The sequence below is a fragment of the Oncorhynchus keta genome, unplaced genomic scaffold, assembly GCF_023373465.1.
Source record: "Oncorhynchus keta strain PuntledgeMale-10-30-2019 unplaced genomic scaffold, Oket_V2 Un_contig_1027_pilon_pilon, whole genome shotgun sequence".
Taxonomy (NCBI): Eukaryota; Metazoa; Chordata; class Actinopteri; order Salmoniformes; family Salmonidae; genus Oncorhynchus; species Oncorhynchus keta.
The window spans coordinates 407,710-425,012 of NW_026277059.1; the positions used below are offsets into that span (position 1 = coordinate 407,710).

Below are 17,303 nucleotides of genomic sequence, written 5' to 3' on the forward strand. Positions count from 1 at the left end.
TCAGCCCCGGAACAGTCTTTCCCTGTTTCAGGGCTGACCCCAGAACATATTGTCTTTCCCTGTCTTCTCTGTCTTAGTGTTTCCAGGGTTGACCTAGTGTCTGTGTCCTATAGTGTTTCCAGGGCTGACATCTATAGTGTTTCCAGGGCTTCAGAGTGTCTGTGTTCTATAGTGTTTCAGAACAAGCTCCAACTGATGTTCACACACACACACACACACACACACACACACACACACTCTTTTCCTGTCTCTCCAATTTATCAGTGTTTCCAGGGCTGACCCCCGGAACATACTGTCTTTCCCTGTCTTCTCAGAGTGTCTTTATCAGACCCCCTGTGAACATATTGTCTTTCCATATTGTCTTTCCCTGTCTTCTCCTTTATCAGGGTTGACCCCCTGTGAACATACTGTCTTTCCCTGTCTTCTCCTTTATCAGCCCCCGGAACATATTGTCTTTCCCTGTCTTCTCCTTTATCAGCCCCTGATGAACAGAGTGTCTTTCTATGTGTCTTTCCCTGTCTTCTTTTCCTTCTATCAGCTTTCCAGCCCGGAACATATTGTCTTTCCCTGTCTTCTCCTTTATCAGCCCCCGGAACATATTGTCTTTCCCTGTCTTCTCCTTTATCAGCCCCCGGAACATATTGTCTTTCCCTGTCTTCTCCTTTATCAGCCCCCGGAACATATTGTCTTTCCCTGTCTTCTCCTTTATCAGCCCCCGGAACATATGTCTTTCCCTGTCTTCTCCTTTATCAGCCCCCGGAACATATTGTCTTTCCCTGTCTTCTCCTTTATCAGCCCCCAGAACATATAGTCTTTCCCTGTCTTCTCCTTTATCAGCTCCCGGAACATATTGTCTTTCCCTGTCTTCTGCTTTATCAGCCACCGTAAAATATTGTTTTTCCCTGTCTTCTCCTTTATCAGCCCCCGGAACGTATAGTCTTTCCCTGTCTTCTCCTTTATCAGCTCCCGGAACATATTGTCTTTCCCTGTCTTCTCCTTTATCAGCCCCCGTAAAATATAGTTTTTCCTGTCTTCGGCTTTATCAGGATGTGTCTTTAAGTCTTTCCTTTATCACTAGGAACAGTCTTTCCCTGTCTTATCTTTTGTACATGTGTCTTTCCCTGTCTGGGCCTTTATCAGGGATAGTCTTTCCCTGTCTTCTCCTTTATCAACCCGGAACATTTGTCTTTCCCTGTCACACTTTATCAGCCCCCGAACATACAAACACTTTCCCTGTCTTCTCCTTTATCCCTCCACTCTGTCTTTCCATGCTTTATCAGGAACATATTGTCTTTCCATGTCTTCTCCTTTATCAGCCCCAGACAACATGTTTTTCCTGTCAGTGGTTTATCAGGAACATATTGTCTTTCCCAGTCCCCAGTCCCCAGGCTCTGAATGACAACCAGCCAGCCCAGGCAGCCCAGCCCAGGCAGCCCGGCCAGGCAGCCCAGCCAGCCAGGCAGCCCAGCCAGCCAGGCAGCCCAGCAAGGCAGCCCAGGCAGCCCAGCCAGCCCAGCCAGCCCAGCCCCTCCCAGCCAGCCCAGCCAGCCAGCCAGCCACAGGTCTACAACACCAGGAACAATACAAATGTCCATCTGCTGGACTAAATGGTTACACTACTTATAGTTTCACTAGTGTTTTCAGAACCACTAAATTACACGCCTTTCAGTTTCAGGGAGGAAAGTCAGTTAGTGTTTGGTCATATGCCCAGTTCTGTTGGGTTTTTGTTTGTTAGTGCGCTGAACCAGACTAATAGTCATTGATGAATTTTGCTCACTGTGTCCTTCCTACCTCAGATATCCAAAACCGTCACATCAAATGAGTTGTCTTTGATGTTTTAAAAGCTCAGTCTTAGAATGCTGAAGACTATTATACACAATAAAAGAGAAGTCATTGAATTCCCAGATAGATTATGGATTTGGATGTTCAACAGGTTCAAAGAAACTAATTAGGTCCACTGACAGTCAGTACATTCGTCGCCTTTGATTCTGAGTATAGTCCAATTGTGATGGAAGCTGAACTATCACTTTGTCATTCTACTTGACTGGTAACATATTACACTGATAAAAGCAATTAGAACCTTTTGATTCATCTTACCAAAGTATCATAACTTCAGTTATTTTATTCTGTATACTCATCCCTGTAAGGATTTTAGTCCACTGTTTACTCAGTTGTTGAAGAAATGCCTGGACTAATAGCTTTCTGAGTTTTTAGGATATCATTGTTACAAAAATCTAACACCTCCATTTCATTTAACACCACAATCTCCGTGCCTTCCCAGAAATCAATGTTCCCTTTCTCTCTAATAAGCTTCAAAGAAGCAAAGAGACAGTTGCCATTGTTTTCAGTCTCCACGTCTGGTGTTCACAATGGATGCCCCAAAAATGGCTCCCTGTGAGGCCTACGTCTTTGCCAGTTTTCTGCTTGGAGTTGGGAAAGGAATGGTCCCTGACCCAGTCCAGAAACAACCCCTAGCCTCCACCAACTAGACACTTACTGTACATTTGAAAATAATTGGATAGATATAAGCAATATGGTAGTTGGGTCCACCTTGCCCTCTGATAAACTAAGTGTAACTTCCGCTATATATCTAACACCCATCCAATCTTCTCAGATCATACACAAATGCCTAATGCTTCTTTTAGGGGATGTTTCTAGACTTGGCCTAATGCCTCTGCTAGGGGCTGTTTCTAGACTTGGCCTAATGCCTCTGTTCGGGGCTGTTTCTAGACTTGGCCTAATGCCTCTGTTAAGGGCTGTTTCTTAGACTTGGCCTAATGCCTCTGTTAGGGGCTGTTTCTCAGACTTGGCCTAATGCCTCTGTTAAGGGCTGTTTTAGATATCATTGGCCTAATGCCTCTGTTACAGGGCTGTTTCTAGACTTGGCCTAATGCCTCTGTTAGGGGCTGTTTCTAGACTTGGCCTAATGCCTCTGTTAGGGGCTGTTTCTAGACTTGGCCTAATGCCTCTGTTAAGGGCTGTTTCTAGACTTGGCCTAATGCCTCTGTTAAGGGCTGTTTCTAGACTTGGCCTAATGCCTCTGTTAGGGGCTGTTTCTAGACTTGGCCTAATAGACACTTACTGTACATTTGAAAATAAGGGCTAGATATTCTAGACTTGGCCTAATGCCCTCTGATAAACTAAGTGTAAGGGCTCCAATCTTCTCAGATCATACACAAATGCCTAATGCTTCTTTTAGGGGATGTTTCTAGACTTGGCCTAATGCCTCTGCTAGGGGCTGTTTCTAGACTTGGCCTAATGCCTCTGTTAGGGGCTGTTTCTAGACTTGGCCTAATGCCTCTGTTAAGGGCTGTTTCTAGACTTGGCCTAATGCCTCTGTTAAGGGCTGTTTCTAGACTTGGCCTAATGCCTCTGTTAGGGGCTGTTTCTAGACTTGGCCTAATGCCTCTGTTAGGGGCTGTTTCTAGACTTGGCCTAATGCCTCTGTTAGGGGCTGTTTCTAGACTTGGCCTAATGCCTCTGTTAGGGGCTGTTTCTAGACTTGGCCTAATGCCTCTGTTAGGGGCTGTTTCTAGACTTAGCCTAATGCCTCTGTTAGGGGCTGTTTCGAGACTTGGCCAAATTGTGGTGTAGTCGGCAAGTGTTTGGCATGGTCTGGAGGACGTCCATCTTTCTTGCTGGGACAGTGGAGGATTAAGGTAGGTATGCTTATGTGGAGGTGCTGCCATTGCAGAATGTTGGAATGATAAAAAATAGCCGTCATGCCTGGAGCTTTTTGAGCTGGTTTATTGTATTCACTGTGTGGCTGCTCCTGTAGCCCAGGCTGGTCCTGTCACCCAGGCTGGTAGGCTGGTCCTGTCACTCAGGCTGGTCCTGTGACCCAGGCTGGTCCTGTCGCCCAGGCTGGTAGGCTGGTCCTGTCACTCAGGCTGGTCCTGTGACCCAGGCTGGTCCTGTCGCCCAGGCTGGTAGGCTGGTCCTGTCACTCAGGCTGGTCCTGTCACCCAGGCTGGTCCTGTGACCCAGGCTGGTCCTGTGACCCAGGCTGGTCCTGTCGCCCAGGCTGGTAGGCTGGTCCTGTCACTCAGGCTGGTCCTGTCACCCAGGCTGGTCGGCTGGTCCTGTCACCCAGGCTGGTCCTGTCGCCCAGGCTGGTAGGCTGGTCCTGTCACCCAGGCTGGTAGGCTGGTCCTGTCACCCAGGCTGGTAGGCTGGTCCTGTCACCCAGGCTGGTAGGCTGGTCCTGTCACCCAGGCTGGTAGGCTGGTCCTGTCACCCAGGCTGGTTCTGTCACCCAGGCTGGTCCTGTCACCCAGGCTGGTAGGCTGGTCCTGTCGCACAGGCTGGTAGGCTGGTCCTGTCACCCAGGCTGGTCCTGTCACCCAGGCTGGTAGGCTGGTCCTGTCACCCAGGCTGGTCCTGTCACCCAGGCTGGTAGGCTGGTCCTGTCACCCAGGCTGGTCCTGTCACCCAGGCTGGTCCTGTCACCCAGGCTGGTCCTGTCGCCCAGGCTGGTCCTGTCGCCCAGGCTGGTAGGCTGGTCCTGTCACCCAGGCTGGTCCTGTCACCCAGGCTGGTCCTGTCACCCAGGCTGGTCCTGTCGCCCAGGCTGGTCCTGTCACCCAGGCTGGTAGGCTGGTCCTGTCACCCAGGCTGGTCCTGTCACCCAGGCTGGTCCTGTCACCCAGGCTGGTCCTGTCGCCCAGGCTGGTCCTGTCGCCCAGGCTGGTAGGCTGGTCCTGTCGCACAGGCTGGTCCTGTCACCCAGGCTGGTAGGCTGGTCCTGTCGCACAGGCTGGTCCTGTCACCCAGGCTGGTAGGCTGGTCCTGTCACCCAGGCTGGTCCTGTCACCCAGGCTGGTCCTGTCGCCCAGGCTGGTCCTGTCACCCAGGCTGGTCCTGTCACCCAGGCTGGTCCTGTCACCCAGGCTGGTCCTGTCACGCAGGCTGGTCCTGTCGCCCAGGCTGGTCCTGTCGCCCAGGCTGGTAGGCTGGTCCTGTCACCCAGGCTGGTCCTATCACCCAGGCTGGTAGGCTGGTCCTGTCGCCCAGACTGGTAGGCTGGTCCTGTCACCCAGGCTGGTAGGCTGGTCCTGTCACCCAGGCTGGTCCTGTCACCCAGGCTGGTCCTGTCACCCAGGCTGGTCCTGTCACCTAGGCTGCTGCTTGTTTCCGTGTCACAGGATCAGGCCCCCAGTCTTACATCTGTCTGACATTTAGCTCCTTTGTTTGTGTCAGCGTTCCATGGGTGCGTCACGACATCATTTCAGCTCAGAGGACAGGGCTAGACAGGCTGTGTGTGTGTGTGTGTGTGTGTGTGTGTGTGTGTGTGTGTGTGTGTGTGTGTGTGTGTGTGTGTGTGTGTGTGTGTGTGTGTGTGTGTGTGTGTGTGTGTGTGTGTGTGTACGTACACGTGAGGTGTGTGTGTGTTTTGGCACATGGCGGTGCACACGTGTCTCTGTATATATAATGTCCGTGTGTGTGTGTAATGGAGCAGGAGGCATCACCTTGTCAGACCTCCAGCTAAGCAGCATCACCACTACAGGCATCTGTCTTCATGAGGGAGGGAGCGAGGGAGGGAGCTGGCTGTACCGCTGCTGCAGGGTCAAGAGATTACAAACTCAATTGTGCTCCTCAGGCGAAGGTTTGTCTGCTCAGCAACTTCCTCCCGGTGACAGATGAGAGCGAGGGAGGGAAAAGGAGGAGAGGATGCCCCGCTGCCTCGTCCTCCTCCAGTCATCCTCCTCTCTCGCCCTGTGTTTGTCACAATCTGAGGCTTGATGACCAGACAGCTTCTCCTGTACCACCTCCACTCCAAAATAGCTTCTCCTGTACCACCTCCACTCCATTACAGCTTCTCCTGTACCACCTCCACTCCATTACAGCTTCTCCTGTACCACCTCCACTCCATTACAGCTTCTCCTGTACCACCTCCACTCCATTACAGCTTCTCCTGTACCACCTCCACTCCATTACAGCTTCTCCTGTACCACCTCCACTCCATTACAGCTTCTCCTGTACCACCTCCACTCCATTACAGCTTCTCCTGTACCACCTCCACTCCAACACAGCTTCTCCTGTACCACCTCCACTCTAAAATAGCTTCTCCTGTACCATCTCCACTCCATTACAGCTTCTTCTGTACCACCTCCACTCCAACACAGCTTCTCCTGTACCACCTCCACTCCAACACAGCTTCTCCTGTACCACCTACATTCCAACACAGCTTCTCCTGTACCACCTCCACTCCAACACAGCTTCTCCTGTAGCACCTCCACTCCAACACAGCTTCTCCTGTAGCACCTCCACTCCAACACAGCTTCTCCTGTACCACCTCCACTCCAACACAGCTTCTCCTGTACCACCTCCACTCCAACACAGCCTCTCCTGTAGCACCTCCACTCCAACACAGCTTCTCCTGTAGCACCTCCACCCCAACACAGCTTCTCCTGTAGCACCTCCACTCCAACACAGCTTCTCCTGTAGCACCTCCACTCCAACACAGCTTCTCCTGTAGCACCTCCACCCCAACACAGCTTCTCCTGTACCACCTCCACTCCAACACAGCTTCTCCTGTAGCACCTCCACTCCAACACAGCTTCTCCTGTAGCACCTCCACTCCAACACAGCTTCTCCTGTACCACCTCCACTCCAACACAGCTTCTCCTGTACCACCTCCACTCCAACACAGCTTCTCCTGTACCACCTCCACTCCAACACAGCTTCTCCTGTAGCACCTCCACCCCAACACAGCTTCTCCTGTACCACCTCCACTCCAACACAGCTTCTCCTGTAGCACCTCCACTCCAACACAGCTCTCCTGTAGCACCTCCACTCCAACACAGCTTCTCCTGTACCACCTCCACTCCAACACAGCTTCTCCTGTACCACCTCCACTCCAACACAGCTTCTCCTGTACCACCTCCACTCCAATAACAGCCTGTGGGAAGAGCTCTGTCAAACCAGGAGGTTCTATGTAACCTGGACACGTATATTTTTTTTCTCTTTTTCCATAACAATAAAATTCATAGAAAATATATTGTAACTTAACATTATTACTAGTGCCACAGTACAATATTATTTTAACTATGGGATAGGTGTTCTTGTATTTTCACATGTATAGATTCACATGTTTTCTTTCATCTGTGAGCAAGCAGCCAGGACAGAGAGACCGAGAGCCAACCACTTCCCACAGGGGCTGAGTGAACACAGATGGGGGGACTCTTTTCCTTTGGCCCACTATCAAAGCTAACACTCACCTCAGGAGAGAGACGTGTTCATAAACTCCCTCTCTATCTCCATTTCCCTATTATCAAATCAAAATGTAGCCATGAAACGGTTTGTTAGCTGACTGAAATCCAATCCATTTCGCTGACAGTATTGCCACTAAAGGAGGTGGATTTGTGATAGGGATAAAGGGAGATTGTGGAGGAAAATAACAAGTTTTAATGCTTAAGATTCCCTGGAGTTCTTTGAAGTCTGGTTTTGAAAGCAGACATGGTAATTATCCCTGGGGGAATTCACCTGTGTGTGTGAAGTTGGGTAAAGCCGTGTGCTAGGTAAAGAGGTTGTGTAATGCAGTGCACATGTACAATACTCTGCCCACTAACACAAATGTACATTCAACACATGTACAATACTCTGCCCACTAACACATCAAATGTACATTCAACACATGTACAATACTCTGCCCACTAACACAAATGTACATTCAACACATGTACAATACTCTGCCCACTAACACACATGTACATTCAACACATGTACAATACTCTGCCCACTAACACAAATGTACATTCAACACATGTACAATACTCTGCCCACTAACACAAATGTACATTCAACACATGTACAATACTCTGCCCACTAACACAAATGTACATTCAACACATGTACAATACTCTGCCCACTAACACAAATGTACATTCAACACATGTACAATACTCTGCCCACTAACACAAATGTACATTCAACACATGTAGGTGCAGTCATTCCATGATTTTATGGTGTATTATTATTACACTGTAGTTCTATATTTCCTCTAACATTTTTGTCTAAGTGCTATTTGGTAACTTTTTGACAAGTGCTATTTGGTAACTTTTTGTCAAGTGCTATTTGGTAACTTTTTGTCAAGTGCTATTTGATAACTTTTTGTCAAGTGCTATTTGGTAACTTTTTGTCAAGTGCTATTTGGTAACTTTTTGTCCAACACAAATGTACTTTTTGTCCAAGTGCTATTTGGTAACTAACACAAAGTGCTATTTCAACTTTTTGTACAAGTGCTATTTGGTAACTTTTTGTCAAGTGCTATTTGGTAACTTTTTGTACAAGTGCTATTTGGTAACTTTTTGTCAAGTGCTATTTGTAACTTTTTGTCAAGTGCTATTTGGTAACTTTTTGTCAAGTGCTATTTGTAACTTTTTGTCAAGTGCTATTTGGTAACTTTTTGTCAAGTGCTATTTGGTAACTTTTTGTCAAGTGCTATTTGGTAACTTTTTGTCCAAGTGCTATTTGGTAACTTTTTGTCAAGTGCTATTTGGTAACTTTTTGACAAGTGCTATTTGGTAACTTTTTGTCAAGTGCTATTTGGTAACTTTTTGTCCAAGTGCTATTTGGTAACTTTTTGTCAAGTGCTATTTGGTAACTTTTTGTCAAGTGCTATTTGGTAACTTTTTGTCAAGTGCTATTTGGTAACTTTTTGTCCAAGTGCTATTTGGTAACTTTTTGTCCAAGTGCTATTTGGTAACTTTTTGTCAAGTGCTATTTGGTAACTTTTTGTCCAAGTGCTATTTCGATGTTTAGTATAGGTTTACAGAGACACGTTTCTCAAGTGCATCGTTATTCCCTAAATAGTCAAAAGAAGAGATGTCGAATTTACAAATATTCGACACATAGTAGGTTAAACATGGTATTTTCCTTCTCTGTCAGAACCTAGTAGACTTCAGACAGAGCGGTAACTGTAGGCTTATACTGTAGATCAGACCCGATGCCAGGAACGTTCCAACACTGGGAAAAGTTGTTGAGTCTAAAAACACTGTGGGTGTTGTGAGGCCGTCCTGTTTTCTTGCCGCTCGAGGCCCACCACAGGAGGTGAAGTCATAAACAGGGCTGGGAAAATGGGACTTCGCTATGCGAGGCAACTGGTGTAAATCTCCCTGTGCAAACACATGACTTCATTACACCTGTCATCACTAAAGCTAAATTGCTAATGTGTCTCTTGCTAGCTCTTCACTGAGGCTCTCTGCGATTTGAATCGTCATGTTTGTGGAGCCCTGAGGTAAAATAAATAAACCATGATGCTCCGACCCACTTGTCAAACTGCAGGAGCTTTAAAGTCCCAGTGCAGTCAAAAAATAAATGAAATGTTCTTGTGTTTTATATAGTTGTCCACACGGAGTTGGGATATTACTGTAACATTTTGAAAATGATGATAATGTGCTTTTAGTGTAAGCGGTTTGAAAAGACCGCCTAAAATGTCAGCCTGTTTATGTGGGCTGGCGTTTTGGCCTGACTGGTGACATCACCAGGCAGTAAATTAGTTAATAGACCAATACGAGAGTTCCAGACCTCTCTGCCAATAACAGCTAGTTTTCACTTTTCCCCTCCCCTCTCAAAACACTGATAGACAGTTCTAGATAAATTATTGCTTGAGCAATCTTTTCTAAGAAGTTATTATTATTATTATTGACCATTTTAATTGAAAACAATCACAGTAAGGTACTTAATTGTTACCCAGAATTGATTTGATATTGAGATAAAAAGGACTCCATTGGACCTTTTAAAAGCTTTAATCTTTCATTAAAACAATAACAAAGTGGTTTTGTTAAAAAGCTGAGGGATGGGCCTGGACCAATGTAACATTGGAGAAACAAACATTGGAGGTCATATGTTGGGTTCTGATGGGGTGTGACAGTTGAACTAAGCTCATGAGACATAAGTTATGTTCTTAACAATTGTATAAAATGTGTATATAGCATTAATGTATAAGTCCAAAAAATGTATGTAGTAACTAATGAATTTACATATACATTTTAGTAATTTATCAAACACTCTTATCCACAGCGACTGACATTTAGGGCATTCATATTAAGATAGCTAGGTGAGACAACCACATCACAGTCGTAGTAAGTACATTAAAGAGAAAATAAAGAGATTATCAGCAAAGTCAGAGCTAGTAGGATAAGTAAGTGTAATGTTGTTGGGTTTTTTTTGTGGGGGGGACTGAGATGTGTTATTTAAGATACTGAAGAGGGAGGGTTTCAAATGTTTTCAGAAGATTGGCTAGGAGGCTGCTGTCCGAGCATCAGGGGGAAACTGGTTCCACAAATGGGGTGCCAGGACAGAGAAGACCTTTGATTGGGCTGAACGGGATCTGTTTCAGTTCAGCAGTTAAAGAGGACAATATTAGCTTTCATTATCAATTGTCATAGTTACAACTCGAAACCAAGTCTTGCGTGCGCTAGCTAGCTACTCCATTTATGTTAGCGCTAACAGTCAGTCTGCCAGGAGAGACTATGTAATAAGAACTTTTATAATTATCCACATAAAACAGTCTTTGTTCTTCAGATACACTTAAATCAACACCAGAGGTCCCAGTATGGCTATATTGGAAAGAAAAGTCCTCATGTTTAGCCTGGGTATGTAGCTGTGTTTTAGCAGTCGAGCGGACTGACACAATGGAATAATTGAACGACCCTCCTTGCCGGCTCAGAGCTCCTAATAAACACATGTTTTTCCTCGGCTTGACGATATTAATAATGTTAATAAAAATGAGTCAGTGTTGGACAGTCTTAGATAATTAATGTGCACTCTCCTACTTGTCACCGGTTGATTCTGTGGCTGAAGGACAGTCTGTAATACAGCAGTTTCATATTGATTTGGATTACTTTCTCATCATGTTCTTGTGGTGAAAGTTGTGGCAATGAAGATGTTCAGCCATTCAACATAAATGTGTTGTTATGCTACTGAAGGAGTGTTGTCAGCTTCTTGACAATTTCAGACTTGTTTGGGTGCTTCCTGTTACTAAAGCAAATGGTTTATAAAGGTGGAATCCTTAAGGTGGTCAGTCACTTTGTTCTTCAGGATGTCTGCCTTCTACAAATACTTCTCTTTAATAGATTTTCCACCGCTCCTTATCTTTGTCATTTGTTCAGAAACATTAAATGTAACACATTTTAACAGATTTCCTAGGAGCAGTCCGAATAAACGGCGACAAAGCTACAATCAGCTGGATGAGAATGAATGGCTGGAACAAGAATGACTGTGTTGAAGCTCAGTGATCTGAAAAGCCACCCTCCACCACTATCATTTATTTTAGCTTGAAGCGGGTTTACAGTGAAGACACAGGTCACATGACCCATCAACGGGACTCAGACCAGTACATCTGTTTCTTTACTCTCAGTGTGAAACCAGCCTTGACAAAGCCTTAGTATTTTGGGTTTTTCACCCACTCTCTCTTTTTTTCTGTCTTTGTCTCTCTCTGTTTCTCTCTTTCTATCTTTCTCTTCTGATTTCTCTGCCTCTTCTCTCTGTCTCTATCCATCTCTGTCTCTCCCTCTCTTCCCACCCTCCCTCTCTTCCCACCCTCCCTCTCTTCCCTCCCTTTGTTAAAAGCCTCCTCCACAGCTCCCTGCTCCTGTGGCTCAGTAGCTCCCTGCTCCTGTGGCTCAGTAGCTCCCTGCCCTGTGGCTCAGTAGCTCCCTGCCAATGAAGGCCTTTTTATTGGGCTGAGATTGAGTGCAGCCAAGCGGGGCCCGACCAGGCAGGGCCAAAGCCACAGCCACACAGGCCCATTACCACCACTGCTGCCGCACAGCGCCTGGCCTCAGAGAGAGAGAGAGAGAGAGAGGAGATTGCTTGTCTCTGCCTCCCCTAATTGCCGACAGCAGCTGAAAAGGACCGGGGAGAGTGAGAGGGGGGAGGCAGAGCAAACAGTATTGGCTTGTTCACCAGTCATAGACCAGCAGCATGGACTCATACAGCTTATAGGGCTCTTGCTGTTCTGTTGGAAGCCCAGAGCTGTGTTTTTCTGTAGTTTTGGGCTGTACAGGGTGGAGTTCACCCTACTTGTTGATCTGATGTCACGTTAGCAGTTTACCTACTTGTGATTGAGGTTTGTCTTTGACGAGGGTGAACTGCTCCTAGATCTGTGCCGAGGGCCAACTTCTATCCCGTGTCTTTGTGAGGGGACAGAGGTGGGCGCAGCCTTTGGGGGCCTTGGTGCACTTTCTCTGCCCCTTGAATGATCCTGTAATATCCTCCTCACCGAGCCAACATCCCCGTCCTGCAGAGTATGTCTCTGGTCTCCAATGGACTCTGTGAATTTCATATTATTACAGGCGCTTATTGTTGCAGCCCGCTGGCAATATCCCAGCAAATTGAAAAGAATGGGCCGTTTATTAACTTGGCTGAGGCGGATGGCGAGGCTGCAAGCCATTTTTTTCCTTTCCTTTTCCCCCACTGTGTTTATAGGGGGTTGTTTTCATTCAAGAGCCTCTCTTTTCTGAAATGTCTACTGTAGGGAAGGTGGCTAACCCACCACTCACCACCTGAGAAACTATTATTAAAGAGCTGCAGTATGTTGAGCCGCGGAATCCTTAGCAGACTGAAGACTCTCAAAGAAGAGCTAGCTAGTTCACTGTGTCCTCTCCTTGAACACCCAAAAACACTTTTTTAATGAGGGTATCCTTGCAAAACTAAAAGAAGGTGCCTGTAACATTGCTGAGAGAGTTGCCGTTGTCAGTGAAACCATAGCAACATTGGCAGCAATCAAACATGCCGGTGCCCGCGTGCTAACGATTTGGAAATTCTCCAAACTTTTGGAAGAGTTGCACATTTTGGACACATCTTCCCAGTGTTTGTGACTGTGAGAGAATTAGCACGAAACTAGCAATTGAACACTTGAGCCAGTTTGAGGTCCAATCTGTCCTCATATTTTCATCAAGTCTAAGACATTTGCATGATTCAAGACAGAAGATTTCGAGAACCTAGACTCAAAACTCAATATATATTTTTAATATACTTTCTTTGTTGGTATGCAGTTTAATTTAAAACATTAGGGCAAACTGTACAAATGTGGCTCTTAATTAAAAATGTTAAGCTTTTAATGATGTCAAACCTTCAGTGTGTACAAGGCCTACATTAATCAGAGAGGTTTTGGAATATGGAACAATGAAGGTTTTTATGGAGTCAGAGTTGTATCCCTTTGTTAGCGTGTGTATTTTGACCTCATTAGATCATGTCTGATGCATTTGGAGTGTTTGAGTGAGCCACTGCTACGGCCCAATGTTTCATGCCTTTTTGATTAGCATGGTATGGAAACAATTAGACTCGGGGAGGGAGGCAAAGCCGGCTCCATTCGACAGCTTTAAATGCTAATTGGCTAATGGAGGATGAAAGAGCGGGCGACCGGCTGCGTTTTTGACATGAGCTCACTCAGACGCTGGATTCAGCTACTCTCAATTCATCTGGATTTAGACGGACCACCACAACCACCATTTTGTTTTCCTTTCAAAACCTGGAAAAATACTACTACTGCCATCTCAAAGCTGAATGTGCTTACACACTCCCAAGTTAGCTTTAAGTGAGAATATTCAAGCACGCATCACAGCAGGCGAAAACACATGTAAGGGAAGCGTTTGACGTCTTCTGTAATGGACTGGCTGCACCGGTCTTATAAATACACCTCCTCCATAGCCAAGTGGAACAAGGAGGCCTCTCTTCCTCCAGACTGACGTTCATAATTACCGTAGTGGGATGCTTGCTTTAGGATATGGGCTATTTCCCCTGACTGAGATGATAGAGGAGGGATAGCTATATAGTATGATATAGGACTTCCATCTTTTCTGTGGACAACCCCTGTGTTCGCTAACCCCCGTAACCACTCGGAATGTTGCAAAATTGGTGAGAGATTTATGGCGCTACTCTCCTACTTTAGCAGAGAAGCACTCAAAGGTTGAACCTCACACTTCGCTACCGGAGTGTCATTTAGAGCCGGTCTGCAAAACACCATCACTACTAGTGTGTTTCTATCGGGTTCTACAACAAGCCGCCACTGTGGAATCCCTGTTGAGCTTCAGAGGGTGTTCAATGATGTTTCATCACATGTGGTTATTACGGTCAGTTCAGCGTTGACTGGGAAGTGTAATAAGCAGCCCCATCACCTCTCCCAGTTTGTCAGGAACCACACAAACTGTCTGTCTTGTCGATTCTCCTAAAAGCCCTGGATTAGTCACAACCTTCAGTGCTGCTCTTAAGAGAGACAGAGGGGGTGTAGAGGAAAGAAGCGAGCCGTCATGAAAAGCCGGCGCTTCCTGATTTCGCAGAGATGCAATCACGGCACTATCTGATAGACGTGCTGGAGGAAATTGGATGAGCTGAGAGCTGCTCCACCTGGACAGATTGGAAAGATGACTCCTTTGTCATGAAAGTGTCAGTCAATTCCCCCTACTGTCACCTGAACAACCAATCAGAGGGAGGGAGAGATGTTTCTTCTTTCCAGGGCTCCATGCTTTGCAGTGGGAGTGTTAATTAACAGCAACAAATATGTTTTATTGTCAAATACACCGGACAAGTGCAGTGAAATGTGTTGTTTTACAGGGTCTTTTATAGTAGTATGGCGCACCTGGAGCAAATTAGGTTTAAGTACCTTGCTCAAGGGCACACCGGCAGATGTTTTACCCTGTCTGCTCGGGTATTCGAATCAGCAACCTTTTGGTTTGTGGCCCAAAGCTCTAACTGTTAGGCTACCTGCCACCCTATCTATGTATCAACAGAACTGTACTGTCTGGAGTTCGGGCCTGAAAGAGATGTCATATTGTGTAAATAATAAAGCTGTCACGGTAGAGAGATGATTACAGCTGTAATAACAAGCTACAACATGATGATACCAATTTGGTAACACTTCATTTTAAGGGTCCATAGTAAACCATTTGTAAGGCATTTACAGTTTGCTCACCATTTATAAATCATTACTCCCACATGTGTAAATGTTAGTAAGCTAGTTATTCAGACATGAATATATATTTCCTTTAATGTCCTGTGTTGTGTGCTTGTTTTTGATTTTGACCAGGTACTGCTGGAATGGCTACCAATAACATGGCCTTCGTTTTGTGAGAAATTACACTGGTCACTCAAAACATTTATGAAGTATTTTTAAAATATTAATAGGACTCAATTTAGATTAGGGACTGCAAAAATAATTGACTAATGATTAGTAAATGGCTTAATAATGTGGGTGTAATGATTAATACATGGTGAACACACAATTTATAAATGCCTTCTAAATGGTTTATTATGGAACCTTATAATGAAGTGTTACCAATGATTTAATTTCCCCCACATCCAGCCCCTCCCTCTTTTTTTCTACCACTGTGTCTTTATAAAATCATGTTTTGTAGAACAGATGAAGATGTATGTAGAACAGAGGAAGATGTATGTAGAATGATGATGATGTATGTAGAATGATCATGTATGTAGAACAGATGAAGATGTATGTATAATGATGATGATGTATGTAGAACAGATGAAGATGTATGTAGAACAGATGATGATGATGTATGTAGAACAGATGATGATGTATGTATAAAGATGATGATGTATGTAGAACAGATGATGATGTATGTAGAACAGATGATGATGTATGTAGAACAGATGATGATGTATGTAGAACAGATGATGATGTATGTAGAACAGATGATGATGTATGTAGAACAGATGATGATGTATGTAGAACAGATGATGATGTATGTAGAACAGATGATGATGTATGTAGAACAGATGATGATGTATGTAGAACAGATGATGATGTATGTAGAACAGATGATGTATGTGATGATGATGTAGAACAGATGATGATGTATGTAGAATGATGATGATGTATGTAGAACAGATGATGATGTATGTAGAACAGATGATGATGTATGTAGAACAGATGATGATGTATGTAGAACAGATGATGATGTATGTAGAACAGATGATGATGTATGTAGAACAGATGATGATGTATGTAGAACAGATGATGATGTATGTAGAACAGATGAAGATGTATGTAGAACAGATGATGATGTATGTAGAACAGATGATGATGTATGTAGAACAGATGATGTATGTAGAACAGATATGATAGAACAGAGATGATGATGATGATGTAGAACAGATGATGATGTATGTAGAACAGATGATAGAACAGATGTATGTAGAACAGATGATGATGTATGTAGAACAGATGATGATGTATGTAGAACAGATGATGATGTATGTAGAACAGATGATGATGTATGTAGAACAGATGATGAGATGTAGAACAGATGATGATGTATGTAGAACAGATGATGATGTATGTAGAACAGATGAAGATGTATGTAGAACAGATGATGATGTATGTAGAACAGATGAAGATGTATGTAGAACAGATGATGATGTATGTAGAACAGATGATGGTGTATGTAGAACAGATGATGATGTATGTAGAACAGATGATGGTGTATGTAGAACAGATGATGATGTATGTAGAACAGATGATGATGTATGTAGAACAGATGATGATGTATGTAGAACAGGTGTATGTAGAACAGATGATGATGTATGTAGAACAGATGAAGATGTATGTAGAATGATGTTATGTTCCGTAACCCCTCTGATTGTGGTGTCTCAGTGTCGTGTTTGTTTCATAATGTCATGACAAGTTAATAAATAATAATATATGCCATTTAGCTGACGCTTTTATCCAAAGCGACTTACAGTCATGTGTGCATACATTCTACGTATGGGTGGTCCCGGGAATCGAACCCACTACCCTGGCGTTACAAGCGCCATGCTCTACCAACTGAGCCACAGAAGGACCACAAGTTATAAGGTGTTACGCCACCCTTTCCACAGGGATGTGGAGATTCCATGTAAACATGCTTCAATTAAAAAATGAGAACCTTTTATTCCAGGTTATATTGCTTTCATGTCTATGGTATTACTCTGATAATAACAGGTTCTATCTACCTGTAGGTTCTCTGTCCTTCCTGACCAGGATGTATCAGTCTAACAGCAATGAAGGTTCCCAGTGTCACCACTCCTGTCTGTCCTTAGGAAAAGCAGTGCTCTGACTGTTTCTGTGTTTCCTGCAGTTTCCTCAGACCTGCGAGGAGTCTGGATCTCCGTTCGTCTTCGTCTGCACCAACCCTCAGGAGCTGCTGGTGAAATTCCCCATGAAAGGGAAACATAAGATCTGTAAGTGCTGCGTCTTTCTGTGTCGCAGAGTAGATCCCAACAAGTCTGGTTGAGCTTTCTGTGTCGCAGAGTAGTAGATCCCAACGAGTTTGGTTGAGCTTTCTGTGTCGCAGAGTAGATCC

General features: G+C 44.9%; 1 protein-coding gene and 1 long non-coding RNA gene across 7 annotated transcripts in view; one reads left to right on the forward strand and one right to left on the reverse strand.

The window, feature by feature from the left end:
* The window catches only part of trip4 (thyroid hormone receptor interactor 4), a 56,509-nt gene that overhangs the window by 27,982 nt on the left and 11,224 nt on the right, over positions 1-17,303 (forward strand). The window contains 1 exon segment of the mRNA XM_052500307.1: positions 17,079-17,181. Within this exon segment, the coding sequence (XP_052356267.1) occupies positions 17,079-17,181 (103 nt within the window).
* LOC127916954 (uncharacterized) lies at positions 5,592-6,591 on the reverse strand. 6 transcript variants are annotated; one of them, XR_008096717.1, is made up of 3 exons: positions 6,544-6,591; positions 6,141-6,295; positions 5,592-5,923 (listed from the first exon to the last, which is right to left on the reverse strand). It is a non-coding gene; the product is annotated as an uncharacterized LOC127916954 (long non-coding RNA). The 6 variants fall into 6 exon arrangements; XR_008096718.1 differs by lacking the exon at positions 6,544-6,591 and adding an exon at positions 6,420-6,467 and having other exon boundaries at positions 5,592-5,892; XR_008096716.1 differs by lacking the exon at positions 6,544-6,591 and adding an exon at positions 6,420-6,467.